We start from the raw sequence: 27,731 nt of genomic DNA on the forward strand, positions 1-27,731 counted from the left end.
GCGTATCGTATGCGTGAGACTTTTGGTGCGGTTCGTGTGCCTGTCCGCTTTCTGCCACCGAGCCTCCGCCTCGCCTCGATTGGACTTGATCAAGTTCAACCGCCCAATGGCCCTCCGGCCACCCCCTCACACCCCCTCAGAGCTAAGCAGCAAACTGTTCAGCCCTGCCAAACCGGCTCTGGGGCTGGGAAAGCCGCTGGTCTGGTCAAGCCTCTGCCTCTGCCTCTGCCTCTCTGCCACTCTGCTTCTCTGCCTGTGACTTTTTGTACTTGGATAATCCCGCGCCGCAGCCGGCAATCCCCCAGCTCTCCATCCAGCCCCTCGTCATACTTCGCCCGCCGGACAGACGTCGAAAATTCTCTTTGCTCTGGCCGGGCCCGACAACCGCAGACAAGACGACGGGAAATCGCAGCAGCACGACCGCGAGATAAGACAGGCAGCTCCTTCGGCACGGCGTCGAGCCCAAGCATGACGTGAATGCGCCTCGCCACCACTCCAGCACCGGTTCTCTTGCATCGCATGGTAGTGGCCTGGAGCTGTCGTCGACAATGACGGAGAAGGACGCTGCGTTTCGCATCAGCTCCGGCACCAGCGCCAGCAACAGCAGCACCCGCTCCTCCATCACGGCCAAGCCCTCGACCCCGACCGCGGCTTCAACCGATGCTGCTTTGCGCAACGGCGCCGGCGCCGGATCCAGTGCTGGTGCTGGCGCAAACGCAAACGCAAACGCAAACGCAAACGCAGGTCAAGATGCAGGTACCGACATAGGCGCAGGCGTAGGAATGGGAATAGGCATCGGCATCGGCCCAGGCCAGCTCGACACGGACTCTCCCACACCTCATCATCACAAGTAAGTTCATGTTTGCCAGCTTCGCTGCTCTCCTCTCCCTCCGCCAGCCCGTCTTCCTTTGTCCTGGCGAGCCTCGTGCCGCCCGCCCGCCCTTCCCGTCGCCTCTTTGCTCTCCATCCACCGGCAAGCAGAAAGCAATGTCTAACGCGGGCCCCTGCGCCGTTGCGGCTGTGTGTAGGAGCCTCTCACGAGATGACGACCTCCAGATCTCGCCCACCTCGACCGGCACCACTCGCGGCGCCGCCATGACGCCCTCGTCGTCCAGAGAGGGAGGCCGGCGCCTGAGCGACCTCACCAACTACCGCCGCGACCTAGCCGTGCTCGATCCGCCGCGAGGCCACCCAAACCCCAATTATCCTCCGAGCCTCGTCGACGAGTCTGCCGACAACATGTCCATCTTCTCGCAGTTCTCCCCCGGGCTGCACGGCATGGGATCTCGCACCGGCGCCAGCTCGTCGCTGGGTCTGCAAGACTCTCCCGAGCAGCTCTACTACACAGACGGCCGACGGCCATCTGCTGCTAGTGTCACCACGACGGCTAGCAGTACTGGCTCCAAGGCTAGCGGTCCCCGTGGCGGCCTTCGCAAACTGCAGGGCTTCTTTGGCGAGGAGTTTCCTGGGCGCGACAGCTCCGAGAGCAGCCTCCCAAACTCATATATGGGCAAGGACCAGCGATCGCGCTCCTACAGTCACACTCGCCCAACGCACCGCGATCGCAACTACTCTAATGCCACCGATCATACCAGGGATGCCTCGCCTGCTTCGTCACGGCCCAGGACCCCAGTTCCGGCCCCTGAAGTAGTGCCCTTTTTGTATCAGGATAACAATGTAAGTCCGCCTTGTGTTTCTGATCCATCTCTCTTCTTCTCCTCTATTTCCCCTCCCCACCTCCTTGATCTCGACCTCCATCTCTTCATCATCCCCCCTCTCCCCACCCCTTTTGCACATTGTTTTCCTTCTTTCCTTTCTTCTTCATGATCTTTTTTTTTTTTTTTTTACTCGTCTGTAATATTTCAATCCTCTAAATGTCCCTGCCTCCCTTTTCCCGAAACGGCGTAAGCTCTCTTGTTTGCCTCACCTCCTGGTCCACTTCTTTTTTCGTTATGGGGCCGCCTGCGATCCACGAATAGTGGGGGTCGAAATTGGAAATCGGTTTCGCCTGCAATTCATCGTGACACGGAATCTAACCTGCTCGTCTTTCTCTCTAGGACATTGCGCGATATGGAGAGGCACCAGTCAGAGACATCATGACGGGCCCCGATCGGGAACGATACATGTCGGATGGCGCGCCTCAGGTGCCGCCCAAGTCGTCGTCGTCGTCGCGCCCCGGCATCGTCCACCTCCCCGGCCACCATCACCGCCATAACAAGAGCATCGATGATCCCAGGAGCCTGCGGCCGACCACCACCCGCGAAGACTCCACGAGCAGTTCCTATCCGCGCGACCGAGGGGGCATGGCCGGCACGCTCTTCAGCAGCTCGCGCTCCAGAGCCCAGAGCCCGACGCCGAGCGTTGGCAGCGGACACGGGCCCTACTCCAGGTCTGGCCAGGCCGAGGGACACGCTTCCCCTGGCCACCATGGCAAGCTTGGCTTCATCGGCCGCCTGCGACGGCAGCACAAGGACAAGGACGATGGCGCCACCGGCGGCTCCAAGTTGAAGGATCTTCCTCAGTCTACCAGGTCTTTGCAGGCAAAGTCTTCCAAGACAGACTTGACGCGCCCCGAGCTGTCACCATCCGCCTTCCCTTCCACCTTCGTCCTGGGCTCTGGAGACGTGTCCGATGCCTCGGAAACCCGGTCGCTGACGGCGCCTCGCGCGACCTTCAAGAACACCTTTCCATTTTCCAAGAAACAGCGACCCCCTCGACCCAACGACTGCGACGACACCATCGGGCCGACCGACCGCGCGGAATCTGGCCACATCCACCATCTCGACACCAACTTGAACGATATGGAAGGTATTCTGGCCAAGCCACCCCCATTGACCCCCATGGACACGTCCTTCGTGAATAACATCGACCCTGACCCCGTGGATTCGGCAGTTTCACCGCCGAAGGGAGGAAGCTGGGATGCCCCTGATAGCTGGGCCGTCCGCCGAGGCACCGAGGACACCACGATACAGCAGCCCGAGGTGGAAGAGCTCACGAGCCCCCCACGGCCCGAGGAGAAGCTGACGCCCTACTTCATTCGCATCTTTCGATCGGACGGGACCTTTTCGACACACTCCATGTCTCTGGATGCCACAGTTGCCGAGGTCATATCCCAAGTGATTAAGAAGACATATGTTGTTGATGGCCTCGAAAACTACCACATCATCATGAAGAAGCACGATCTCATCCGCGTCCTGACGCCAGGCGAGCGGCCGCTACTCATACAAAAACGCCTCTTGCAGCAGGTCGGCTACGAGGAAAAGGACAGGATAGAGGATCTGGGTCGGGAGGACAACGGCTACCTGTGCCGTTTCATGTTCCTGTCTGCTCGGGAGAGCGACTTCCACTCAAAGACTGCGGACCTGGGCATCAAGGCCACGCAAAAGGTCAACTACGTCGACCTTTCCGGTCGCAATCTCGTCACCATCCCCATCTCTCTCTACCTCAAGGCTAACGATATCATTTCCCTGAATCTTTCCCGTAACCTGTCTCTGGATGTGCCCAGGGACTTTATCCAATCCTGCAAGAACCTCCGAGATATCAAGTTTAATAACAATGAAGCAAGAAAACTGCCCCTCAGCCTTGGCCGGGCCGCGAGGCTGACATATCTGGACGCCGCGAACAATCGACTAGAACAGCTGGACAACGCCGAACTAAACGCGCTGACGGGGCTGCTGAGAATGAATCTTGCTAACAACCGATTGACGCACCTGCCTCCTTACTTTGGCGCATACCAAGCACTCAGGAGCTTGAACATCTCCTCCAACTTCTTGGAAACGTTCCCGCCCTTCTTATGCGACCTGCGCAGCCTGGTCGATTTGGATCTCAGCTTCAATTCCATCGCCGAGCTGCCGGAGGAGATTGGCCAGCTCAAGAGCCTGGAGAAGTTGCTCATCACCAACAACCATCTCAGCGGAGGCGTCCCACACAATTTCCGTGGCCTCATTAGCTTGCGCGAGCTCGACATCAAGTACAACTACATCACCAACATCGACGTTATATCAGAACTGCCCAAGCTGGAGATCTTGTACGCCGCTCACAACCACATCTCGGCCTTTGTCGGCAAGTTTGAGCGCATTCGACAACTCAAGCTGAACTCGAATCCGCTCAACAAGTTCGAAATCCTGGAGCCGCTCCCGACCCTCAAGACGCTCAACCTTTCGCAAGGTCAGCTGGCGAGTATCGACTCCGCATTCTCCAACATGCCAAACCTGGAACGCCTCATCCTCGACAAGAACCATTTCGTCTCGCTGCCGCCCCAGATCGGCATGCTGAGCCGTCTAGAACATTTCAGCATCGCGCACAACTCGGTTGGCGAACTACCGCCCCAGATTGGCTGCCTGACGGAGCTGAGGGTCCTCGATGTCCGAGACAACAACATTTCCAAGCTGCCCATGGAGATTTGGTGGGCCAATAAGCTGGAGACTTTCAATGCCTCTTCCAACATGCTGGAAAGTTTCCCCAAGGCTGCGTCAAGGGCCCCAAGGCTGCCCGGCGAGGAGCAGGGTCCTCCCTCGACCAATGGCAAGTCGGCTCCATTGGGCACGCTTTCTACCTCCGGCAGCTCTGACGAATTGGGAGAGGAGCGACGGCCCAGCCAGGCATCTAGCACCACTTTGCTGAGCGTGGGCCCATCGCCCAATATACCCGGAGCTGACCGAAAGAGTTCAGTCGTATCCGTCTATGGAAAGGGCGGACGTAAGACGTCTGTCATGTCTAGAGGAACCTCACAGTCGCAGAACACGGTCTCCACTTCGACTCAGTCATTGAGGAAGGACTCGGGCTTGTCGTCGAGATTGACCAACACATTTGCTGGATCGTTGCGGAATCTCTACCTTGCGGACAACCGACTCGATGATGACGTGTTTGACCAGATCACTCTTCTTGCCGAGCTCCGGGTTCTCAATCTGTCGTACAACTGGGAAATCAGCGATATGCCCCAGAGATCAATGAAGAGCTGGCCGCAGCTGGTGGAGCTGTATCTCTCCGGAAACGTCTTGACCAGCCTCCCGGCAGATGACTTGGAAGAAACCAGTCTTCTCCAAACCCTGTACATCAATGGCAACAAATTCACGAATCTGCCGGCCGACATCTCAAGAGCGAAGAAGCTTGCGGTTCTGGACTGCGGTAATAACTCGCTCAAGTACAACATTGCTAATGTTCCATATGATTGGAACTGGAACCTGAATCCCAACTTGAGGTATCTCAACCTTTCGGGAAACAAACGACTCGAGATCAAACAGACGGCATGGGGCGGTATCGATGGCCCCGGCGCTGTGAATAGGGAGGAGTACACCGACTTCAACCGACTGACCAACCTGAGGATACTGGGACTGATGGATGTAACTCTGACTCAGCCCAGCATCCCGGATCAAAGCGAAGACAGGCGAGTCAGAACATCTGGCTCGCTGGCAGGCCATCTGCCATATGGTATGGCCGACACTCTGGGTAAGAACGAGCACCTGTCGACCGTTGACCTTGTCGTTCCGCGCTTCAACTCTTCCGAGACGGAGATGCTGCTGGGCCTCTTTGACGGCCAGGCATTGTCAAACAGCGGATCCAAGATTGCCAAGTATCTTCACGAGAATTTCGGACACATCTTTGCCCAGGAACTCAAGGCTCTGAAGACGCGCCAAAACGAGACGCCTGTCGACGCGCTCCGAAGGGCATTTTTGGCCCTGAACAAAGAACTCGTGACGGTTGCCGTCCAGTACTCGGAAGATAGGAAGAAGAAGTCGCATCGGGGTGTCTCTCAGCCTGTTATTCTTAGTAGGGAGGACTTGAACTCTGGAGGAGTCGCCACCGTCCTGTACCTTCAGGGCACGGAGCTATACGTCGCAAACGTCGGAGATGTGCAAGCCATGGTTATCAAGACCGACAGCAAGCACCACATCCTGACCCGGAAACACGATCCCGCAGAGCCCTCGGAACGATCGAGGATCCGCGAAGCCGGTGGGTGGGTATCGCGCAATGGCCGACTCAACGATGTGCTGCAGGTCTCACGAGCCTTTGGATATGTCGATATGATGCCTGCCGTAATGGCTGCGCCTCATGTAACCAACATGACCATCCGAGAGAACGACGACATCATCGTCATGGCTACGAGCGAGCTGTGGGAGTATCTGCCACCCGGCCTCGTTACTGATATCGCGCGAGCTGAGCGCCAGGATCTCATGCGTGCCGCCCAGAAGCTCCGCGACATCGCGATGGCATACGGCGCATCCGGAAAGATCATGGTCATGATGATCAGCGTCGTTGACCTGAAGAGGAGAGTGGAGCGGTCTCGCCTCCATCGTGGCACGAGTATGTCTCTGTACCCTTCGGGCGTGCCCGCAGAGGCTCCTTATCTCCTTTCCACGAGGAGGGGACGGAAGGGCAAGGCAGACGTCCTCGACTCTTCCCTCAACCGCCTCGAGGCGGAAATCCCCGCTCCGACTGGCAACGTCTCCATTGTCTTTACAGATATCAAGAACTCCACGACTCTTTGGGAGATGTATCCCAATGCGATGCGCTCAGCAATCAAGCTGCACAACGAGGTCATGCGGCGACAGCTACGCCGGATCGGAGGGTACGAGGTCAAGACGGAAGGCGATGCCTTCATGGTGTCATTTCCCACGGCGACTTCGGCTCTCCTCTGGTGCTTCGCGGTTCAGATGGAACTCCTCGAAGTCCCTTGGCCGTCAGAGGTCCTCAATTCCATGTCGTGTCAGCCAATCCACGACAAGGAAAATGCGCTCATCTTCAAGGGCCTGTCTGTTCGCATGGGTATTCATTACGGAGACTGCGTGTCCGAAACAGACCCCGTCACCCGCCGCATGGACTATTTTGGGCCCATGGTCAACAAGGCATCGCGAATCTCAGCTGTTGCTGATGGTGGCCAGATCACTGTGTCATCAGACTTCATCTCCGAAATCCAGCGCTGTCTGGAGAACTTCCAGGACACGGACCGAAACGTGTCCACCGGCTCGGAAGCCTCCTTCGACGACGTGTCACTTGCGACTGCCATACGCAAAGATCTGCGATCTCTGACTTCGCAGGGATTCGAAGTCAAGGAGATGGGAGAGAAGAAGCTCAAGGGTTTGGAAAACCCGGAGGTGGTCTATTCGCTGTATCCGCATGCCTTGACTGGCCGCATCGAATATCATCTACAGCATGAGCGCCAAGATCTGTTGGCGGACAAGCCGACCTCGGTCATGGCCGCTGGCGAGCTGCCGTTTGATCCCGATATGATATGGTCCTTGTGGCGAGTCAGCCTGCGCCTTGAGATGCTGTGCAGCACTTTGGAGGAAGTCAGGGGCCCCGGGCTTCAGCCGCCGGAAACGGAACTCCTGGAGCGCATGAAGACTCGGGGTGGTGAAGTCACTGAACGCTTCTTGATCAACTTTATGGAACATCAAGTGAGCCGGATAGAGGTAAGCTTTGTGTGACTCTTTTGGCATAAATGCTTGGTTGATGTCGGGCTTTGATTATTTAACATGAATATAGACTTGTGTGTCGACCCTGACGATGCGCCATCTTGCTATTGGAGGCGGCGCCCTCCGAGAGCTGAACCAGCTTCGTGCTCCCATGGCTGCGGTATTCGACTATTTCCTGAAACAGAAGGAGGAGCTGGACCGCTACAAGCAGAAGTATGGCGAGCTCGACGACACTGAAACCAGCAGCAACGGGGAGACTGAGAACGGTGTCGAATATGACGACGAGCTGGAAGTCGAGGAGGTGGTGGAGGATGGAAGCGAAACTGAGCACGAGTAACAAGTTGCTCAGCGGTACTTTACGAAACTGTCATACAGCAGATGAATGCCTTGCCTTATATTATTGGGACTTTAATTGGGAGCCGTTCCGCGGGCTTGGAGCAGGCAAAGAAGCGGCGAGTTGGCGGAGTTGAGAAGAGGGGTTTTTGGATATCTCTCCTGGCTCTCTCCATTTTTCTTTGTTTTACCCCTTTACTCATTGCATTGTGGATCAATCATGGTCGGGAAGGATCATACATATCAGAGATTCTGCGTTGGCGCAGTCACTGCGGCGAAAGTTGTTTGTTTTTTGTTTTACTCTTTTGTTTTCTGTACAACTCCGTTTGGGTTTATAACTCCTTCCAGGAGAGGAGAAGGGAAACGGACGTGTGTTTCGATGCGCGCGCTTAGGAAGCAGCTGCTGTGTGTTTTTTTTCCCGATTTTACTATATTACTATACCTCTTACATATATTGTTATGAGTCATTTGTATAACCTCTTCTTTGGGGGGGGAAAGGGGGAGGAGGAGCTGGATCGTTTTTTGGTCATTGCATTTTGTTATAAGAAGACACAACTTGGTTTCCTTTGCGGAAGCGTCTCAAGGGAAACTGGTCTTTCTCCTGTTCTGACTTGCTTGATATTGCAGTGGTTGTTGTGTGTGTGTGTGTGTGCTGTGGGTTGTCTTGTTGCTTGAGATTGAGTGAGTGAAGTGAGTGAAATGACGAGTGACTGGGTGGCATTTCGTTCATGGGGGGAGAGGGAGGCAGGCAGGCTTATGGGAGAAATGAAAGCTGGGAATCAAACTCAAACAGGAAAGGAAAAAGAAGCAGTAAGAAAACAAGAGATAATTGACTCACCTTTTCACTTGAGGGATTCAACAACATTATTTTGTCTGAGACTTTTGGAAATATATCTGCTTTTTTTTTTCTTTGCTTTTTTTTCCTTGCGGCTATTTTCCACTACTTATTATCCGAACATGAACTTCCATTATAAATCGGAAACTTGGAAAAGTTGCCTTTTTTCTTCAATATGAGAAAAGTACGCGAGGCAACAAGACTTTATCTGCTCTAAGCCCCTGCCAAGATTTTCACACACACACTCTCTCCTCACTTCGAGTTTTACATCAGTTGTCGTCTGACTGTCGGACTTGCTTCATGATGTGTATCCGTGGCGACATCCGCGGGCCAATCCACCATCCTCCGGTATACTTCCTCACCGTATCCCTCACGGCAGCAACAGTGGCCCCGTGGCCGAGGATCCTATGATGAGCTTCTTCTCCTTCTTCTTCTTCTTTTCCTTCTCCTTTTCCATCTTGCTGCTGCGAGGATGCTGATGATGATGCTGTGGTTGTCATTTGGCCAGGGCGTAGGATTTCTATCCCGTCGTAGCCGTGGATCTGACCAATGGTGTCCCATGTCCCGAGGGCGAAGGAGGGATCTTCCATGAGGATGTAGTCGAACTGGGACCAAAATTCTGGCCGGAGCAGTTCCTCGTCTGATTCCGTCTTGTCAAAGACGAGAGCTGGGGGAGTTGACGATGATGACGATGGAAGAGAAGAGCCGAGAAGGCCGTGGCCGAAGGGGGAGTTGCGGAGGTTTTGGCCAAAGAGGGTGAGTCCGGTCATGCATGTGAGGACGTCCGCGTGGACGAACAGCTGGGGAGCTGACGAGGTGACGTTCGCCGTGAGGGCGTAGAGCTGTGAGACGGCGTCACCGCCGGGATAGTTGAGCGATGAGAGGAGCAGCATGAGCGTGCTGGACGCAAAGGAAGCGAGGACAGAAAGGGCGATGGCAAGGGTGGCGAGGCCGTAGAAGATGGACTTGGACCGGCGGGCAGAGACAAAGTCGGCGCCTACGGCTGCGGCGGCGGTAAGCGGAGGGACAGCATAGAAGATGAAGCGCGTCTCCTTGTGCGGCTGGATGGAGTATACGGCGACAAAGACCAGAGACGGAACGACGAGGTCCTGCACTCGGCGCGAAGTCCCCGGCTGGTAGAGCGCCAGCCCAACGAGCGGAAAGCACAGCGGGTTGAGCAGCAGCCGCGGCAGCGCCGACGAAAAGTAGTAGTGCCACGGCGAGACGCCCCAGTTGGACGACGACCCCAGCACGGCGTTGTAGTAGAAGCCCGCGAGCTCCGGCCACATCAGCGGCCGCTGCCAAAAGTACGAGTCGAGCGGCACGGAGACGGCCAGCGCGACGGCAAAGGCGGCGAGGAACACGGCCACGAGCTCGCGCAGGCCGAGCTGCGACCGGGCCAGGAGGTGCAGCCCCGTGGCGGCGAGGAGGATGGCGAGCTCGGAGCGGAAGATTGCGGTCGCGAAGACGAGGAGGCCGATGGCTTGGCGGCGGCGGATCTGGGACTTTTTGGGGTCGTCGTTTTTAGGGAGGAGGAATGCGGATGCCAGGGTTGCTGTGCCCGCTTGAGGATGAGTATATCTCATGAAAACTGAGCTCCAGGAAGAACATGGTGGAAAGACATATAGGTTGTGGGATTTTGATGTGAGGTACAAGACTTTATACAAGAGGAAAAAAGGGGGTGGGAAGGGTAAAACTCACTCAGCCCAAAGGCAAACATGTTCGGCAACGTCCTACTCAGATAGAACATCAGATGGAACTGGCTCACGCTCAACAGAACCCACCACCTGCCCGCCCCCCTCCCAAACGCGCCCCTCACGGCCCCCGCGAACACCGCCAGGCACGCGGCGTTGAAGCAGCCCAGCACCGCCCTGACGACGAGCTGCGCGTGCGTGGACCCCGACGCCAGCGCGACCAGCGGCTGGCTCACGCCCGCGAGGAGCACCGGCCCGACAAACGTCCGCGGCACGGCGCCGGGGAAGCTGAAGTGGTCGTACGTCGAGGCCAGCCGGGCGCCGACGTCGCCGCGCGTGGGCGTGCCGTAGGCGAGGATGTCGTGCGTGGCCTGCAGGTTGAAGGACTCTTCGACTTTGGTGTAGGGGGCGCAGAGGAGGTGCAGGAGGGGCACTGCGAAGAGGAGCATGTCTGTGGTGGTTTCTCTGGTTAGTGAAATGGGTTATATGGTGGTATCTGCGGGGGTTACAGCGTGATAGACTGGTGCTTGCCTATGAGTTCCATGTTGGTTTAATTGAGTTGATGGTCATGCATCGTTGTATGAACCAGTGTTGGGCTTAGATGCCTTGCTATATAGCATAATACACGGGAAATGTAGTGCCCGACCTTTCCTTTCGGACGCGTGCACGATATCAAGCTCGCTGCTTATGATGAGTAGAAGCAGCAAATCGAGCCCTTGAGTGATGAATATGCCGATATAATGTGGTGAGAACAGACACTTGTCTCATTGCTCTGTCCAGGGGTTGTTGTTCAGGTGAGATGAAGTCCGGAGCTGCTCCCCTAGAACACAAGCTGTGTCGGAACGGCACAACCATCCCCCGCAACTGGACGACCGGGTGCTTACCAGCAGCAACATGCACTTATAATGTTCGTCGGGCAGACAAATCGTCTTAGACAACTGGAGATACTCCTCGTTACCTTTCGGCTATCAATCCCTGGTTTCTTTGGAATTGAACTTCTCCCGCGAACGAGCCATGCTAACATCCACAGAAGTAGTATATTGGATAGTCGGCTCGGAAATCCCCCTTACATGTAGCCTCCTTTGTATGATACCTAGTATTATCTCGTCTAGCTACAGAAGAGCGAATTGTATGATACAGCTTTGAACAAGGGAATCATGCACAAGAGAAGAATTAAGAATCAAGACACCCCATGTCGAAGTAAGAATGGTGATGAATTAAGAGAAGAAAGCAACAAACGCATCAGCTCGCCATGGTGAGCTGGATATTGATACCCCTCGAGCCAAACGGACGCGATAAAAAGCCACCCCACCCCGTTGAGCCGGTGTTACCGCTGCCATCCGCTGCCTGAGGTGTAGAAATGCTAGCTCCGTCTTTCATGCCTGGGTGTCGAAGAAGTTTCCCTCGAATTAAGGCTGTAGATGCAATGTTTCCCATCATCAGTCGTACATACGAATTCGCCATACGCCGTCATCGCAATCCAATCCGGTTGCGTTGTTGTCTGCCCGTCTCTCTCTCGCCTGGCAAACATCTTTTGAGAATCAACAAAATCCAAATCAAGCCGCCTTAACCCCGTTTATGAAAGAAAAGACGTGCTCTTCTTCCTCCCCAAGCCCATGCTCATGCGCCCCTTCTTCTCCTTTTCTGGAGCATCTCCATTCGCGGGAGTGTCTGGCAGTGGCGGTCCATTCTTGTCTCTGAAGAAGCTGAAGCTCCGCTTCGACATGGACTTGCTACCCTTTTTCGATCGGTCGAGGAAGCTCGTGGATCCGCCTTCCTCCTTCTTCCTTACGGCTTCTTCTTGGGCCGCAGACCTCTTGCTAGCCTCGAGTGCTTTCTGCAGCTCCTCATGCTCGTTCCTCCGCGCTTGCATGGCCTTAACCTGGTCGTCTCTGCGCTTCTTTTCGTCTTCTTTCAGCTGCTTCTCTTTGAGCTTCTCCCTCTCTTTCTCGGCTTGTTTGGCTGCCTTTTCCGCAGCTTCACGCTCCTTCTTTTCTCTCTTCAAGTCTTCTTTTGACTTGGATACTATTTTAGCCGTACTCGATGTTGTCAGACCCGAGCTCGATGGGCCTGCAAAGGGTAAGTCGCTCGCCACTGGCGTCTCGACAGTTGGTGACATGGGTGCGTGTGCCAACCCAGGAGCAGTGGCAGCATGTGCAAGATTCGCCAGAGACTCGTGTTCCGGCATTATGACGGGCTGCGTCACTTGCCGCTTCAGGGGAGCCGGTTCCGCCTTGTCCCCGTTCTCGTCTTGTGCGACATTGGCCGCCTGCGTCGCGAGCTTCACTTCTTCCATGCCTTCCCTCTCTTGCTCTTCTCGAACCTTCTCAAAGGTGGTTTCCTGATAAAAGAGAACGTAGGCAGTGGCCATACCGGGCTTGTCACCAAAGAAATTGCGCACAAAGTGTTTGTCTACGGGCTCAACCATTTCATCGTCGAACAGAACCCAGCCACGGTCGGGAGTCTTGATGATGGAGACGTAGTGGCCATGGTACGCGTTGCCGCCGATGTGGACAACAACCGCATAGAGCTCGTACATCCTGTCGGGATCCTCTGCGTCTTCCGTTGTATTGAACATGCGCAGGTGGTAGGGGTATACGACACGGTGGAAGAGCTTCTGGAGGCGGCTGTAGTCTTCGGTGTACTTGAAGCGCTTGAGATGCAGAGTCAGTACCTTGGGTAGCCGCTTAACCTTCATACGCTTTTCGGCCTCCTGCAGGCCACCGCAATGGTCGCAGTGGAACTTGTTCCGCTCGCAGAGCATCTCCTCAGCTGAGAATTTCCGCAGGCAGGATGTCACAGATGAGTGTTCTTCCAGATCGATGGAGAGGTCGAGGAAGGTCTCGTCTCTTTGCGATGCCGTCTCGCAAGTCAAGCACTTCGTTTCTGAGGTCAACACGCCCTCAAAGATGTCGTGAACCCACCCAGTCCCGGGAGTGCGGTAGCCTGTCGCATTATTTATCAACGCTGATCCCAAGGCGTTTTCCACCGACTGCGTAAGATCACTTTGACCATTGACTTCGAGGCGTTCCTGGATCTTCCTCGCATTTGCCTCGACGTTGGCAATGACATCGTTTAAGACGAGGCCGTAGAATTCGTGAGCATCCTGGTGCATCGAGTTTCGAAACATTTCGTTGTCGCGTTTGAATATCTCGAGGAAGCGCTGAGGGCTCAAGACGCCCGTTCGGGTGTTGCTCTGGAGGACTGCCAGGAAGATGTCTTTGAGGCCGGTAAAGGTACACTCGTCCATGCCGTAAGGCATGGCATTCTCTTGTGCCAGTTCCAGGATAGGGCCCTTGAGCATGGCCTGCTTCTTCTTATACTCGGGGGTGTCTGGCTTATCCTCGGGCTTGACGGCGGGCTGTCCAGGCGCCGGCTGCCCAGCGCCCAACGTCTGCTTCTGCTTCATCGCCTCCTTGGCACTGATGCCTTTCTTGGTCTGCTGCTGGGGGTTCGCCAGGGCGGGGTTCATGGGCGGCCGGAGAGTGACGTTGACCTTTGGCCGGTTGCCATTGGGGGTGTCTGAGGGCGAGAGCGATGGGTAGTTGATGACGCTTTCTCGGAACAGGTCGGAGTAGAACAGAGCCTGTACGATGGAGTTACAGTAGCTAAACGGATTCCAGTTAGTGAACTGCAGTTCTGTGCCGATTGGGTCTACGGGATGAGGCGAACCAGGTGTTTCCAAACTACGACTCGACGTTAGCATGGTGACAGTGACACAGACAGGGGGGGGGGGGCCTAATCCGCAGTTGGGATGGAATGATCAACGTACGTTTTCGAAACCGAAGAACTTGTCAGTTGCATCTTCTCGCAAGGGGCCCGCATTCTGCAGCATCTTCTCAAGCGGGGTCAACTCCGGGACGATCTCATCCTTCTTCTTCGACACCAGTTCTTTGGTGGTTTGCGCTGTCGAGGGCTGCAGAGAGGCTTTGTCAGCGACTACGGGTTTCTTGACGCGGGACATGCTAGGGTCTGTTCGGAACATGGCAATCGACGCCGGGAGTTGCCGCGGACGAGAGGAACGCGACCGTCTGTGGGTGGAAGGGGGATAATACCGTGCTCGCATTTCGAATCTTGTTAAAGAACCCGGCCATGGTGTCGGTATATTCGCGCAATGCTGGACGTCGGGATATAGTATAAGGGGCGTATTATAGACAAAGGGGAGGAAGGACAAGAAGATGCAGCAGCCAGAGCCGCGCAACAGCCGCTCAACAGATTCGAAAACGGTAGGCGAGGGTATTCATTCGACGTATGCAGGCGGCGGACGAGGAGAACGGCCCACGCAAGCGCATCAATGGCCAGAGGTGGTGGTTGGTCAACGAGAGAAAGTGAGTCGGAAGAACGTCTGGTCGGGTTTTTGAGGTAGTCTATCTCCGAGTCTTTCGTATGATGGGCGAACTGTGAGGCGAGGCTGCGGCACGGCACCGAGGAGGCGCTGCTTCGGTGCGCGAGAGACGACGTAGGAGGGAAGAGCAGCTCCGGATCGGCGCCGCCAACGAGGGAACCAGGAAACGAGCGGAGGACAGACAAGGACGCCGCACCGAGTCGCAAGAAAGAAGAGAGGAGAAGAAACAGCAGGGAAATGCAGAGGCGCAGGGTCGAGCAGCTGGAGAGGAAGTTGGGGGATTGAAGGGAAAAGAAGGCAGAGAAGCGATGGATGCGTTGCGTTGCGTCTGGACGCGGACATGGCCCGGGCTGGAAGACGCTGGAGCAGCAGTTTGGCTTCTGGAACCCCCAGCACAGCGCCGCACCGCGCTGGCAACAGGCGCAAAGCCCGCAACAAGTTCCAGGCACTTTCCAGGTTCCTTCGGGGCTCCCCAGCCTGGGAGGGTGGGCCGGTGGGGGAAAAGGCCGCTTGCAGGGCCCGGGGCTGTCGTCGGGGTACTTTGCGCTTGCACCTGTGGCGCATACGGTACTGGTACCACAGAGACGGCCACCAGCACTTTGTTCGATGGCGGCACAAGTCGCAGCACTCGTGCGTACAGTGGTAACAAGGGTCAAATGGACTTGACGGATTTAATACTACTACTATCAGAGAAGTCGAGACGTCTCTGCCAGAAGGATGCTAGCGCCGAGTTAAGGCAGCGGCCAGCGGACAAACAGGCAAGGCGTTGGACGACTAGCAGAGGCCTGGCTTGTTCTGGCGCTGCGCTAGAGCGGCGACTGCTCGGAACACGCGCGCTGTGGGGGAGCGAACGCAGACGAGACGAGATGGGAAAGAAAGCGAAGAAAGATGGTTACTGATGATGGCAAGTTTGTTCAGCCCGACCGGAAGTGGCTTTTCGGTTGCAATCGGTCTTTCTTGTTGCGCAGCTGAACAGACGGTGACACTGCAATGATGACGGTTGGATCAGGGGACTTGAACGCTGCAGGACCTGGGCTGTCTGTGAAACCTCGAGTCAGTCCAGCACCGGCGGTTTGTAATCCTCCATTGTGCCTCGGACGACTGACATGCGCAAGTGAATATCTATGTACACTCGAGTTGGTGCGTTTGCTTAGATCTGGATCGGATTTGTCATTCAGTGATACTCCATCATGGACGGGCTTCTAATATTACCTAGTACCTAGAATAGTACTTAGTGGCTAACAAAGCGAAGATTCACTCTCGTCACTGGCCTGTTCGTATTTCCCGTAGGTTCACCACAAGCTGCCGGCATTGCACCTCAAGTCAACCCATCACCTCCAGGACCCCCAGTTTCTCTGCAGCAAGCAGCAGCAAACTCCGAAACAAGCATTCAACACCACTGAACGAACGGTGGAGAGCCAGCAACACGCACCCAGGGGAGGCAAAAAAACAAAGAGACCAGGCCAGACCAGACCGGGCCCATCCAGCTGGACTGGGACCAGACCGGGTGCATGCAACGCAGCTTTGTCGTATGATGTATCCGGGGTAATTGAGCCACGCGGCAAGGCCATCTTCCCTTCCCTCTCCTGCATGCGACGCTATGCACACCATGCAGCCGTTGTGGCTCTTGTCTGGGCTCGGGATGGAGTCTGTATGGCACGGCTTGCTCCAGGGCACTAATGCACCAGCTTTCTTCAACTCGCCCAGTCAGAGAGAGGGGAAGCAGGAAAAAGAAAGTCCATTCTACCAAAAACACACTCGCCACTCGACTTCGTTTCCTTCTCCTTGTTCCTCGGGTTGGGCAACGCCTCGTTCGTCAGCGGACCATATTGGGTGCCACATCCCCCCGTTATTGTTGCCGCACCACGCAAAAACAATGGATGAAGAAAAATTACAAGGAGAGACGAAGAAGGGCGGGAAGAAAGTTGGACATTACTACTGGCCGAGTTGTGGTTGAGGACCCAAAAAGAACATGACGCCAGCCGAGCAGCGACCAGTTTCCGCCTCCGCCCATCTCGCGAGACCCGAAGCAGAAAATGAGAACGAGGCGGCTGCTTGTGGAAAATGCACCTGTGCCTCATGGCCATTTGACTGCAGCAATAGATTGCCTACTTATCTGCGGAGCATCGCAGGCTTGCATTCTGCTACTAGGACTCGGGTACCACTGCACTGATCCTATCATACAGGAATGTATATAGTGGTGGACACATTCGCCCTTTAGCTCCCCAGGGAAATGGACGGAATTATCCAGCACCAGCTCGCCATCAGGTTCTCTTGCCTTGCACGAGCAGCGGCGGCGGAATCTCGCCTCGTCCTTTGCTGCTCATCTGATCATCGCCGTGTCCCTTCTTCCCCGCATCATCCATCAAACCAGTTCGGGCTTACTCGCTAATAAGAATAGAATCACAAGTTCTCGTAGTCAAAAGAGTTACGCGCAAGGCATCTTCAACAAACAGCCGCAACGAATCAACAGCCGTTCCTCGCTCTCTTCGCTGTTATGGTGCTGTGGAGAAGACGAACCAACCCCCTGCCTTGCAGCCCAGGAAGAATAACGTGGCCCAGGCACTAACAGGACCTTTGCGATGCAACTCCTGATACTTCGACATACTACTACTAGGTAGTACTACAAGGACAAGTTTCGCAAGCAATCCATGTTGATTCTATCATTTGAGCGCTTAAAATCCCTTGCAGTAAACGGTAGCTCAGGTCGAGGTCCTGCAGATTCCCAGTCCGTGCATCTGTTTCCACTTGTTGTGCGTGGGCACTCGAAACAGAACATACATACATAGTACTCCCATCAAAGGTCTCCAGCTCAGAGACAACCTCGAGTAGCTGGACTCAATACTCAACTCATCCAGTTCCCAGCAGAAGCTAGCAGCCCATTAGGCTTTTGCAGCTCGAGGTCATGTGCCGTTTTCTCCGTTCCCCCCCCCCAAAATAAACGAGAAACCGGACCCCTTTCAGTTCGTCCTCCGCGCTTCTTTTCATCGGATCATCAATCACCTGCATCCATCCATCCACTCCACCTTGGAGACGAATCCTTTCTCGGCTGCAAGCCCCGTTTTGCAGCTTCAGCAGTCCATACAGTATAACTGCAAGGCGAAGGTCGACCGTCACGCAAACCCCCATCATCCATCATTGTAGTATTACCCTGACATTGATACATACAACCACAGCCGCAGCACTCGCCTCTTGCCAAACCACAACACCACCAGCCCTCACTATTTGCTGGGTACTTACCTACTACTTACCTAGACACCTATCTATAGAATATCTCTGCTCCACAGGACGTCACCCCACAGATCGATAATGCGACGACAGCCCAATAAACAGGAAACGTACCTAATCACAGCAGTAGTACTTGGTAGTAGTATTATCATAGAATCCCCCACCAGCACGTCTCTGCCCCCTGTCCGTCCTCCCGTTACGCCGTATCTCTGCTGCAACCCAACAGTGCCATCCGGCTCGGAATCAAACACACTTTGACAAGTCCTCCATTCACGATTGTCGGCATCCAGATCTAGCTCTCTAAGAAACGCACACCGAGCCCCATCCGCTTTTGTAAAAAGATAACATCGCTTCAGCCTACCAGGTATTGAACCACCAACAGCCAAAAAGGCCAAGTTTCTACAGAGTACCTACTTTACCCGCTCGCCCAACACCAACATCACCACCAACCGCCCCCCCTAAACCCCCCCCCCCAAAACCAACCAACATCTCTTGGCACTTTCCCCCCCCCTCCTCTCAAACTTATTCGCACGCATGCATGTCATTTCTCTTATTTTTTTTTCGCCAATTCCCTAGCCGAGTCGGCCCTTTCTCTTGCCCATCACTTTCTCCATCTGTCGCCCGTTCTGTTTTTGTGGAGCGGCACAGGGAACTACTACTTCACACAACTGCCATGCCTGTGACCGAAACGAAACGAAACCGTGTCGGGCATTCAAGGCTGGCCGCGGACTTAACACGTAGGACAGCTCTAAACCAGATACAAGGCTCTCGCCACTCTGCTCTACTTTAATGAATATAAAGGTGCTCCTACACTCTGTCGGATGAAAGAAGAATACTCCGTACAGTAAGTTGGAAGGGCGATATCCAAAGACCAATCGGACATATCTCCTCGGATATCCAGTGCCGCCTTGGCTGTGGCTTTGCCAAGAGCATTGGTCCAACGATTCAATATTCTACAAGGCGGACGCTTCACTCACATTAGCGTGTCAGCCGTTATTATATTATCCGCGGCATTTCTTCCGGTGTTTTTTGCAAAACTACGTGATGCTTTACTCCGAAGATCTGTACAGCTTTCAACTGAGGTGCCACTTACAAAGCGCAATTTACTTTCCAAGAATGGGTTGACCATAAATTCAGCTCGTTGCAATAATACAAATAGGAACACAGAGCACAATAAGAGACCTCCGCCCACCAACATCTTCATCCATCTATCCTCTATTTCTTCTCTGGCGGCGGCGCGGGACCACCAGTGGTGGGCAAGCCCATGAAGATCTTGAAGTAGTCCTATTACAAGGTCAGTACAGCGTCGACAACTCTCCCGTCGTATTCCGAAAGAGAGACTTACGTAGATCATCCACTGGAGACCGGTCAAGGTGCCAATCATGACGATACGCATAGGCAAGCCGTTCCACAGACCGACGAAGCCAATGTCCTTGTAGATACGACCCATGGCAGATCCGAAGGCCTCGCCGGGCTCGCGCACCGAGTTGAGCTTGCTGACCATGACATCTGCCGGGTGGGAAACGATAGCGCAGAGAATACCGGCGAGGTAACCACCAGTGAAGGAGACGCCGGTCTGGGCAGCCTTGCTGTACTCACTCTTGTCTCCAGGAAGGCGGTCATAGATCATCTCAACAATGGTTTCGAACGAGGCAAACTTCATCATGGTGTAGGGGATCTGGCGGCCCCACAGGGGGTAAAGACCCTTGTAGAGACCAGCGTAGCCCTCCTTTGCAGTGATCTTGGTGAATCCATCAATGGCGCCGGTGTACGGGTTGGGCGAGCCTCCTTGCATTCGGACCTTGACAGCTTCCATGGGGCAGAGGGCAATGTCGGCCAAGAACTCAGCCGAGGCTGAGGCAGCGAGATAGAGACCGGTCTTGTACGTGTGGGCAGCTTCTGGACCAGCAAGGTCGGAATATGTCTTTTTGAAGTACTCATACCAACCATACTTGAAGGCGCCTTGGGCCGAGTAACCGAACAAGGTTGGGCTCCAGCCAGTGAAGATGCCGCGGAGGCCCTGAGCGCGGTAGATCTTTCCCCATGCTTCAAAGTTGCTCTTGTAGAGTTTCGAGTCGACCTGGCGGCGAGTCTTGACGAAATCGAGAGGAGTTACAGCAGTGTGCGTGAGACCCTGGTGAAGACGTGTCAGCCCTTATGGAGGAACTCCCGGACAATGGTGCATGATGCTCCGTCACTTACGCATGCCATGAGACCTCCGAAGGTACACGCCGCATAATACTTTCCGGAATAGAGCTCAATCTTTCCAGCCTTGGCCTGGGCTGCGGAGCTGGCCTTCTCGAACTCCCTGGTAGCCTCGTTGCTCAGCTTCGCGGCCTTATCTTTGGCGTTGTCTACGACTGAGTAGGCGCCGTAGAGCTCGGGACGAGCCTGGAGAGGCGTCGCCTTCATCTGTGAGTTAGGGCTCGTGGCCGATGGGCTGAAGAAGGAGCCCCTTAGGGCATCCGCCTTCGGATAGAGATGTGCCATAATGAGGTGGACTGGCGACCGAGGTATCCGAAATCTGAGTGTTGCCTGGAAAATTGACTGAGATGGTTAGGATACTGCAAGTCTTGACTGTACAAGGTATGTAGGATCGTGACGTGGCTAGGGGCTTGTGAACGAGGAGAGACGGCGTGCTCATGAGCAATCATGCCCGCTGTAGCTCACGAGGGGTGTCGTGGAGAGGCAGTCGGCGCAATAGGAAGCTCCAGAGCAGCTGCTTCCGGTCAATGGGGAGGAACTTACAGAGTTGGACCTGCCACTATCAGAATGGGCACGCGACAATGCCTGCGCTGCGAAGCTCGCGATCTCAAGACCAGATTCAAATGGGGGGCAGAAAGTGAGGCAATCGAGAAGGATCGCGCAGACGGGCTCGACGGATATAAATGTCGCAGCAAGGAAATGGCTGGAAGGTGCCTGTGCCTCACTGCTTGGTGCATCCTTCCGGACATAGCCCGCGGTCGCCTGGTTCCGCGGGCTGAGAGAAGCGGAAACAGTGACATCACCGGGCGTCAGGAGCCATCACCGATGGCAGCAACCTGCGAACTGCCAGGTTGAAAGCTCTCTGCACTGTTCCGTAGCTGAAAGTCGCAGTACCGGAACACGGCAGGGAGGTACGGGGCCGCTGCGGGCTGGGGCGCCGCGGCACAAGTAGCGACTTGCCCCACCAATGTCCATGTTCGAAGGGAACCGCTATCAAGCCGGCATTTCATGAACACTGCGGTTGTCGGATCGAGTGTGAAGTGAGCTTCGTTTTACCTATAGGTACTATCTAAGTAGGTATGAATTGACACACAGCTGATTCATGACCTTAAACAACTCTTTTCTAATTGCTTCTATTCTTCCCCAAGGTAATGCATCTACCCGTTCATTCATACCATGATAAAGATGAAACTGCAGACCGGAAGCAGTCGGCAAGCTGCGTGCATCATCTTTGGAAGCCGATGAAATCGATCGTGGAGCCGCACGGACCGGCTGAAGCTGCAAAGCTGCTCCACTTCCCTTCCCAGGAATGCCGAAAGTCAATGCGAACGAGGCGGGATTGTCCGGAGATAAAAAAGCAGGTTCTTGCAAGGCGACCCAATATTGTTGAAAAAGGCTCATGCATTAGATAGATAGGTAAGGCAGATGAGGATGGAATTGAGAAAAAGACTCATACGTTAGATGGACGGGTCAGGTGGATGAGAATGGGATTGAGATGACTACTACCTGATCCAGTCGTGTCTTGACCCGGTTTCTATGCGATAACGGAACGGCCTGCCGGTAAGCGGTATTCAATAATCAATTTAGGCTTCATATGACAAGCAATGTATTAATTTGCCGTGACTAGGCTTTGATATGAATTACTATTGTGTATACAACACAATCACCGTCGCAGACAGTTAATGAAGATGTACGGAATTTACAACCGCAACCCTTGCGATAAGACGGTTCACGTATCCTACAGCATCACTATCATCACATGTGTCGCTCCGTAAGTTCGACCAGTTCTTACAACCCCGCCAGTCCATGCTGAGCTAATCACACACCCCGCGGTGGCTCAATCGAGCCTATCAATTTGCCCATCTCTGCGAGCGTCGGAGTCGAACAACTCCTTCAACCCCAAGAGTCAAGTCCACTATCACCACCTACTCCGGCAACACCATCGCAACTTGGCTTCGAAATACGCAACTCAAACCAGCAGGGATCGAGCCATGGCCACCACATTGACGCATCAGCCCGCCGCGGCCGGCTCAGCAACAACAACAGCCGCTCCCTTCTCCACGTCCTGGTCCTCAAGATATCGAGGCGTACGTTTTCAAGCGCAAATCCCAACGGCACCTCCAAATCGAGAAAGATCCCCCCCAGGCTGACTCACTCAAAACTTCCCACAGGCCACAGTCGAAGACCTCGATCCCCCCGCAGCCCTCTCCCTCAACCCCTCCGACGCAATCTCCCTCGCCCTCCTCTCCGCCTTCGAGCGCGAATACACCCACCTCACCGTCGTCGACTCCGAAACCCGCGCCCTCCTCGGCTACATCTCCATCCCGCACCTGCAGTCCCTCCTCGAGGCCGGTCGCGTCAAGCCCGAGGACCCCCTCTCCGCCGCCATGACGCGCTTCCAGCGCAAGGGCCGCACCTATCGCGTCATCACCATGCAGACGCCCCTCGAGGAGCTCGAGGCCTTCTTCCGCGGCGACAAGCCCGACGGGCAGTGGCAGGAGGAGTTTGCGGTCATCACGGACGAGAATAGGCGGTTCGTGCTGGGTGTTGCCACGGTGCAGGATTTGGAGGAGTTTGTCAAGAGGAGGCCTGCTTAGATGACTGGGTCTGCTTTGTGGATGACGAAGAGGCAAGGAACAAGTCTGGTGCAAAAGATTCGGGGGCATGATATCTGCGGTTAGCGGGGGGCATAGTTGGAAATGCGCTTTTTCGGCCCTAGACGGCGTTTGGAAGGTTATTTGGCCCTATTCAACATACGCGCAAGTCTCGAGTTCCTTCGTTGGCTTGCGCATACAATTGAGAGCCAGGAACTCGTTCGCAAAAGTGTGGTGGATGCGAGATCTATTCTGCTACACAACCGTATGGATCACATGCAGAGAACATTTATCCAAGGCGTAGGATTCAACATATATCGCATCAATCTGGTCTTTGAACAATCTAAAGGAAGGCTATCTGATAATGTTCTGTATCTTTATTATATTTCAAGCTCTCTCTTCATCTTGTAAGCCCGAAGTAGCAAGCTCCAAGCTCTCCTTATATAAAACCACTCACTCGTCCAACTCCCCATCAAAGTCATACACCAGCCGAATCTGCGCCCTCTCCTCCCCCTTGGTCACAACAACATGCCGGCAATACCTCCTCTCCCCGTCCACAATCTGGAACCCCCAGACCTGCTCCGCAACCCACCCCCTCTCCGCGTTCTTGGCCACGTTGGTAATGAAGCTCTTGCCCTCGCCCTCGACCTCCCACCCCTTCTTGAGGAACTCGTCTGTCACCTCGTCCAGCGAGACCCACCGACTCGAGCCCTCGACCGTGCCAAACAGCCAGTCCGTGTGCCCGCGTGTGAAGCCGTCCAAGCACCGGTTCTCCTGCGTGCTCGACAGCTTCGACGCCGACTGGACAATGTCGATGTGCGTCACGGTGTCCGTCGCCGTGTTGGGCGGCTTCGGCGGGCCCTCGTACTGGCGCACCTCGATGGTGATGGTGGCCAGGCCGATTGCCTTGCGCGTGAGGAATCCGATGCCCTGCAGGGCGAGGACCGGCTCCGACGAGTCGGAGAGGGTCTTGTTCTGTTGTGTTGTTCAGCGTCAGTAGATGTGCGGGTATGATATGGTCAAAGCACGGCCCGAAGGATAAAGGATAGAAGAGGAAAATGCACTGCGCAGTCAAATCATCGGATCGCCTTAAGCCAGCCATGATGCTCAGTGGCAGCTCATTCAGCAACGAGAGCCATCGTCTTCCGAGAAGCTCGCAAATCAATGCTGCGATGCGATTGACAGGAAAGGCATTGCAGCTCTTGTCATGGCGGGGGAGGGGTAAAGCAACCACATAAATCCCCGGTCCTCCCCTCTCGAGAAAATTGGCAGACCCTTCAAAGGACAGGCAGACGAAAGCGGCGCCCAACAAACATCATTGTCGTAGTACATACCATAGTCCAGCGACCATTAAGGTTCTTGGTAGTCTTGTTCGACGGAGCGGCCATGATTGCAGGTTTCCTTCGTGAATTGTCTAGATGTAACACTTCTATGACGATCTGGAAAGACACAGGAGAGGGCGAAAAAGGTGTAAGAAAGCAAAATGAGTTGTTGGGGGTTGACGCTGACAAGTAGAAGAGAGTGAAGGAGGGCGGGAGACGGCACGGATTAAATGCACGACTATCACAAGCCTGTTGAGCAAAGTCGCAAGAGCTCACCCAGCTTCCGAGGCGCGACTTCTGCTAGTTCCCAGTTCCGTAAAAGCACCGAAACCCACGCCCTGTGACACACCCCCCCTCTAAAACTCCGTACCTCACCTCATCTCACCTATGGGCACCTCGTAAAGCTGAGTGATTGACGGCTCGGCTTCACAACTTGAACTTAACTGCACATCTCCTCCCCCATTTCGACTGGCGCCTTTCTGCTCGGAATTGAACATGGTACTCCTTGATTGACGAATTGGGGTTCTCCAGCTCGTCATTGTCTACCATTGACAATAGCCAAGCCCCTGCATATGGGTTGCACTCCGCTCTCTTGACGGTCGAGGTTGTTCACTTCGCCGAGCAACCCTTTACTTACGGTACTAATGCATCGGTGAATCAAGTCAGAGGTCCTAAAGTTATATTAGGGACAACTATTCTCCAGTTACTAGATTCGTGTACAGCAGGGTAAACAGCATGCCTCCACAGAGACTCGCAACCAGGCCACACAACCGCAGACCACAGACCGCATCCCATTATTCGCATTCCACCAGGCCCTTGATAGTACAGAAACGAAATTGGAAACAAGAAAGGGAATCAGGAGTATACGGGAACGTGAACATGAAAAAACCAAAAAAAAAAAAAAAAAAAAAGGGGGGGGACAAAGAAAAAGGACAAGCCCTGCATCTGCGTTTGAACTCAACTCCCGGGCGGATATCGTGCTACTCTTTCGGAACCGTGTGGATATCTAATGATACAGAGTTTCAGAAATTGCTCGCTGGCTCGTTCAAATCCTCAATCGGCATTTCCGTAGATCCCAAGATTACCACGCCTGGTGTTTCCTTACTTCCAAGGGCCATCCGCCCCCGTCTGCAAGCTGTTCAACCACGAGGTGTGCGTGGGCGTCAATTGGCCGCTTGCTTTTTCAAGTATGCATATGTGTCGAGAGGAGTTCGACATCGATTCGGTCATGCTTTTGTTGTATCACGCTCCAGGCCTCGCGTGGGGTTTCGCTCAACTCTCCTCATGGCCACCACTTCATCTGCTTGTAGCTCTCAATGACCTCTTCAACAAGCTCTTTGGTGATGACGGGTTTCTCGTACTTGAAACCCACAATCTCTTCCAACCTGCTGCCATCCATGCTGAGGTCGGTGTCCTTGAGAAGCTCCTTCTCCATGAACGGCGTCAGCGGGCCTGGCCGTGTGATGCCGGCGTCGGATAGCAGATCAGCCCAGGGGCCGAGGATCTCGTCGTTGACATCGTCGACCACGCTGTCGAGGTTCATCCTCGCGAAAGTGCTGATCAGCTGACCCTGGAAGCCCGTCTCGATTTTGAAGATTTCGCCAATAATGTCAGCAATGGTGCCCTGCGTGGTGGCGCCCTTGTCCACCACATTGAATACGGGCACCTTGCCCATCTCGCTCTCGTCCCAGTTGGGCTTGCCGGCGTCGTACCAGGCGGCAATGTCCCAGAGGGCTCGGGATACATCGTGGATATGCGCAGTGTTGGTGCGCAAATCTTTGGTCCACAGCCACTTCATTTCGCCCTCGATGTGCTGGTAAACGCGTGCCATGCATAGGGCTGTCGCTACCCATTGAGAAGCGTAGGGGCCGTACACATGAGGAAGGCGGACAATGACGAGGTTGAGCCTGTAGACACGACATTGTCAGACTCATAGGGCTTGGGGTAAGGAACGGTCCAAGTGTAGCTTACCCTTCGATCTTGGCTAGTGCCTCCTCTGCCTGCAGCTTGAAGACGGCAATCTTGCTCCATGGCTTCAACTTGTCTCCCTCCTTGCTGGGAACTGAATCTGACTTGTATACCATGCCCGTGCTTAGCTCGACAAAGACTTTGACTTTGCGCTTGGCAGCCTCCTGGCCAACCGCAAGGGAAAGGTCCAAGGACCTGAGCTTGTAAACCTCGTCTTCCTGGGAGTATCGCGTCTCGCCACCGCAGTTGAAGACATAGTCCCACTGCTTGCCGTCGGGTCGGTCGAACACTTTGACTAGAGCCTCTATTCATAGCAGCACACAAGGCTTGTTAGTGACGGCCATTCGCGGAGGGCAGAGGAGGATGGGGATGGTAAAGGACAGCTACGTACCCGGCTTGCTAGCGTCGGCCTGCATGAACTTGCTCTGGGCGCATGCTTCCGAGAATTCAGGCGCCAGCCAGGCGAGCTGGGGCAGGACCTTGTCGACGATTCGGACTTCTGAGGCAAGATTGTTCTTGTGGATGTGCTGGGCAAGGAAGCGGCCGATATAGCCCAAGCCGCCAATGATGAGGACCGACGGCTTCTCGTCAGCCATTTTCGAAGCTGCTGCTATCGCGTGCAAGGAGGCGGGGGCTGTATAGTAGCAAGGTTGTCAGGATGCGTAGTGGCGGGCCACGATGTCGAGCGAGCGACTGCGTTTCTGCGATGAAGACGCCTTTGTCGGTCTATATTCGAGCCGGGAGGGAGCAGCTTCGCTAAGGAAGTGCCGAAGGGGGTCAAGTTATTCCAGCGTCGGGCGACGTAGGAGATGCCGTGAGCTGTGCACAGCTTTCTCAAGCTCGGGGCAGACGAGGAAGTAGGAGGAAGAGGGGAAAAGAGTTGGGGGGAGGAAGGAAGAGAGGGGGGCAGAAAAGAGAGGGTGAGGGAAGAGAAAGAGGGAGGTCGAAGGCTGCCTTGGGTACTAAAAGGCTACGGGTAAGCTGTAAGCCTTTTGAGGAGGTGGTTCGGTCCAGGGACCCGGATCACCCACGCAAAACTGCCGGAGAGCGAAAACGAGCAGCAACCACAACAAGCAGAGCAGAGGACTCGTACAGCTGAGCAGGACAAGAGGCAAGAGGTAAAGCAATGCAAAGGGCAGAGCAGAACGAAGAAGAACAAAATGCCAGCAAGGACAGGGCAGCGGCGCACTGTGCCGGGGAAGCTGAAGCGGGAGCCGAAGCGAGAGGCAGGAGACAAAAGGCAAACTCGGGGTATTTTTCTTTTGTATCTCGCAGACGAAAGAGACGGGCAGAGTCAAGAGTCAAGAGTCAAGAGAGACAACAGACACAAGCCAAGCAGGTGCCTGAGACGGAGTGGATGGGACGGGTGGATTGTCAAGGCCAGGCAAGGTCGCTTGTATGGAGAGACCGGGCCATGGAGGGGTTTTGCCGCCGCCTTGAAGAATCCGGCGCATGCAATGCATCCACGCAAAAAGAGGCCCCCCTCAAAAAAAGAGAACCTGGAAGAGACCCCCACCACAGACGGCGGACAAGATCAATGCTGCCCTTGTTCCACCGCCAGAATCGCGAAGACGGCGGTTTGTCATGCCGTGTTATTTTTGCTCTACCGGCAGCTGTCGCGGAGGATTGTAGTATTGAGGTACAGTGCGCCTTGTCAGAGTGGTAGAAAGGAACGAGGCAGTGACGATGTCTCAGGCAAGGAGGAGCGAGTACATTGGATGCGCTCATGGGGAGCATGTCAGTTATTACAGGTGCCACAGGTGCTACCGTCCACTAAACCGCAAGTGCGAGG

General features: G+C 54.9%; 8 protein-coding genes across 8 annotated transcripts; 3 read left to right on the forward strand and 5 right to left on the reverse strand.

The window, feature by feature from the left end:
- The first annotated feature begins 449 nt into the window (after nt 1–449).
- On the forward strand, nt 450–8,226 carry BBK36DRAFT_1134346 (PP2C-domain-containing protein). The gene is given in 12 exon segments (XM_024892274.1): nt 450–850; nt 1,029–1,677; nt 2,058–2,360; nt 2,400–6,765; nt 6,799–6,887; nt 6,918–7,046; nt 7,077–7,247; nt 7,287–7,412; nt 7,486–7,752; nt 7,790–7,819; nt 8,108–8,164; nt 8,175–8,226. The coding sequence occupies 9 exon segments, from the start codon at nt 549–551 to the stop codon at nt 7,750–7,752; spliced, it is 6,402 nt and encodes a 2,133-aa protein (XP_024753152.1). The 5' UTR covers nt 450–548; the 3' UTR covers nt 7,790–7,819; nt 8,108–8,164; nt 8,175–8,226.
- Nucleotides 8,227–8,852: 626 nt separating this feature from the next.
- BBK36DRAFT_1110138 (glycosyltransferase family 22 protein) lies at nt 8,853–10,726 on the reverse strand (the record flags this gene model as incomplete). Its single annotated transcript, XM_024889548.1, has 2 exons — nt 8,853–10,138; nt 10,285–10,726. 2 exons carry the CDS (start codon nt 10,724–10,726, stop codon nt 8,853–8,855), a joined length of 1,728 nt encoding a protein of 575 aa, XP_024753153.1.
- A 1,127-nt stretch (nt 10,727–11,853) lies between these two features.
- On the reverse strand, nt 11,854–14,371 carry BBK36DRAFT_46694 (deubiquinating enzyme; the record flags this gene model as incomplete). Its single annotated transcript, XM_024898110.1, has 3 exons — nt 11,854–13,863; nt 14,050–14,193; nt 14,333–14,371. The coding sequence occupies 3 exons, from the start codon at nt 14,369–14,371 to the stop codon at nt 11,854–11,856; spliced, it is 2,193 nt and encodes a 730-aa protein (XP_024753154.1).
- Nucleotides 14,372–14,455: 84 nt separating this feature from the next.
- BBK36DRAFT_1188648 (hypothetical protein) lies at nt 14,456–14,907 on the forward strand (the record flags this gene model as incomplete). Its single annotated transcript, XM_024896586.1, has 3 exons — nt 14,456–14,503; nt 14,535–14,605; nt 14,688–14,907. The coding sequence occupies 3 exons, from the start codon at nt 14,456–14,458 to the stop codon at nt 14,905–14,907; spliced, it is 339 nt and encodes a 112-aa protein (XP_024753155.1).
- Nucleotides 14,908–19,065: 4,158 nt separating this feature from the next.
- On the reverse strand, nt 19,066–20,340 carry BBK36DRAFT_1166062 (mitochondrial carrier; the record flags this gene model as incomplete). Its single annotated transcript, XM_024894857.1, has 3 exons — nt 19,066–19,134; nt 19,196–19,984; nt 20,053–20,340. The coding sequence occupies 3 exons, from the start codon at nt 20,338–20,340 to the stop codon at nt 19,066–19,068; spliced, it is 1,146 nt and encodes a 381-aa protein (XP_024753156.1).
- A 1,706-nt stretch (nt 20,341–22,046) lies between these two features.
- On the forward strand, nt 22,047–22,652 carry BBK36DRAFT_1110293 (hypothetical protein; the record flags this gene model as incomplete). The annotated part of the gene is made up of 2 exons (XM_024889568.1): nt 22,047–22,142; nt 22,227–22,652. 2 exons carry the CDS (start codon nt 22,047–22,049, stop codon nt 22,650–22,652), a joined length of 522 nt encoding a protein of 173 aa, XP_024753157.1.
- A 450-nt stretch (nt 22,653–23,102) lies between these two features.
- Nucleotides 23,103–24,037, reverse strand: BBK36DRAFT_17199 (hypothetical protein; the record flags this gene model as incomplete). The annotated part of the gene is made up of 2 exons (XM_024897838.1): nt 23,103–23,624; nt 23,984–24,037. The coding sequence occupies 2 exons, from the start codon at nt 24,035–24,037 to the stop codon at nt 23,103–23,105; spliced, it is 576 nt and encodes a 191-aa protein (XP_024753158.1).
- A 1,216-nt stretch (nt 24,038–25,253) lies between these two features.
- Nucleotides 25,254–26,535, reverse strand: BBK36DRAFT_1166065 (NAD(P)-binding protein; the record flags this gene model as incomplete). Its single annotated transcript, XM_024894858.1, has 3 exons — nt 25,254–25,878; nt 25,943–26,243; nt 26,331–26,535. The coding sequence occupies 3 exons, from the start codon at nt 26,533–26,535 to the stop codon at nt 25,254–25,256; spliced, it is 1,131 nt and encodes a 376-aa protein (XP_024753159.1).
- Nucleotides 26,536–27,731: the final 1,196 nt, after the last annotated feature.

This window comes from Trichoderma citrinoviride (genome assembly GCF_003025115.1).
Source record: "Trichoderma citrinoviride strain TUCIM 6016 unplaced genomic scaffold BBK36scaffold_2, whole genome shotgun sequence".
NCBI lineage: Eukaryota > Fungi > Ascomycota > Sordariomycetes > Hypocreales > Hypocreaceae > Trichoderma > Trichoderma citrinoviride.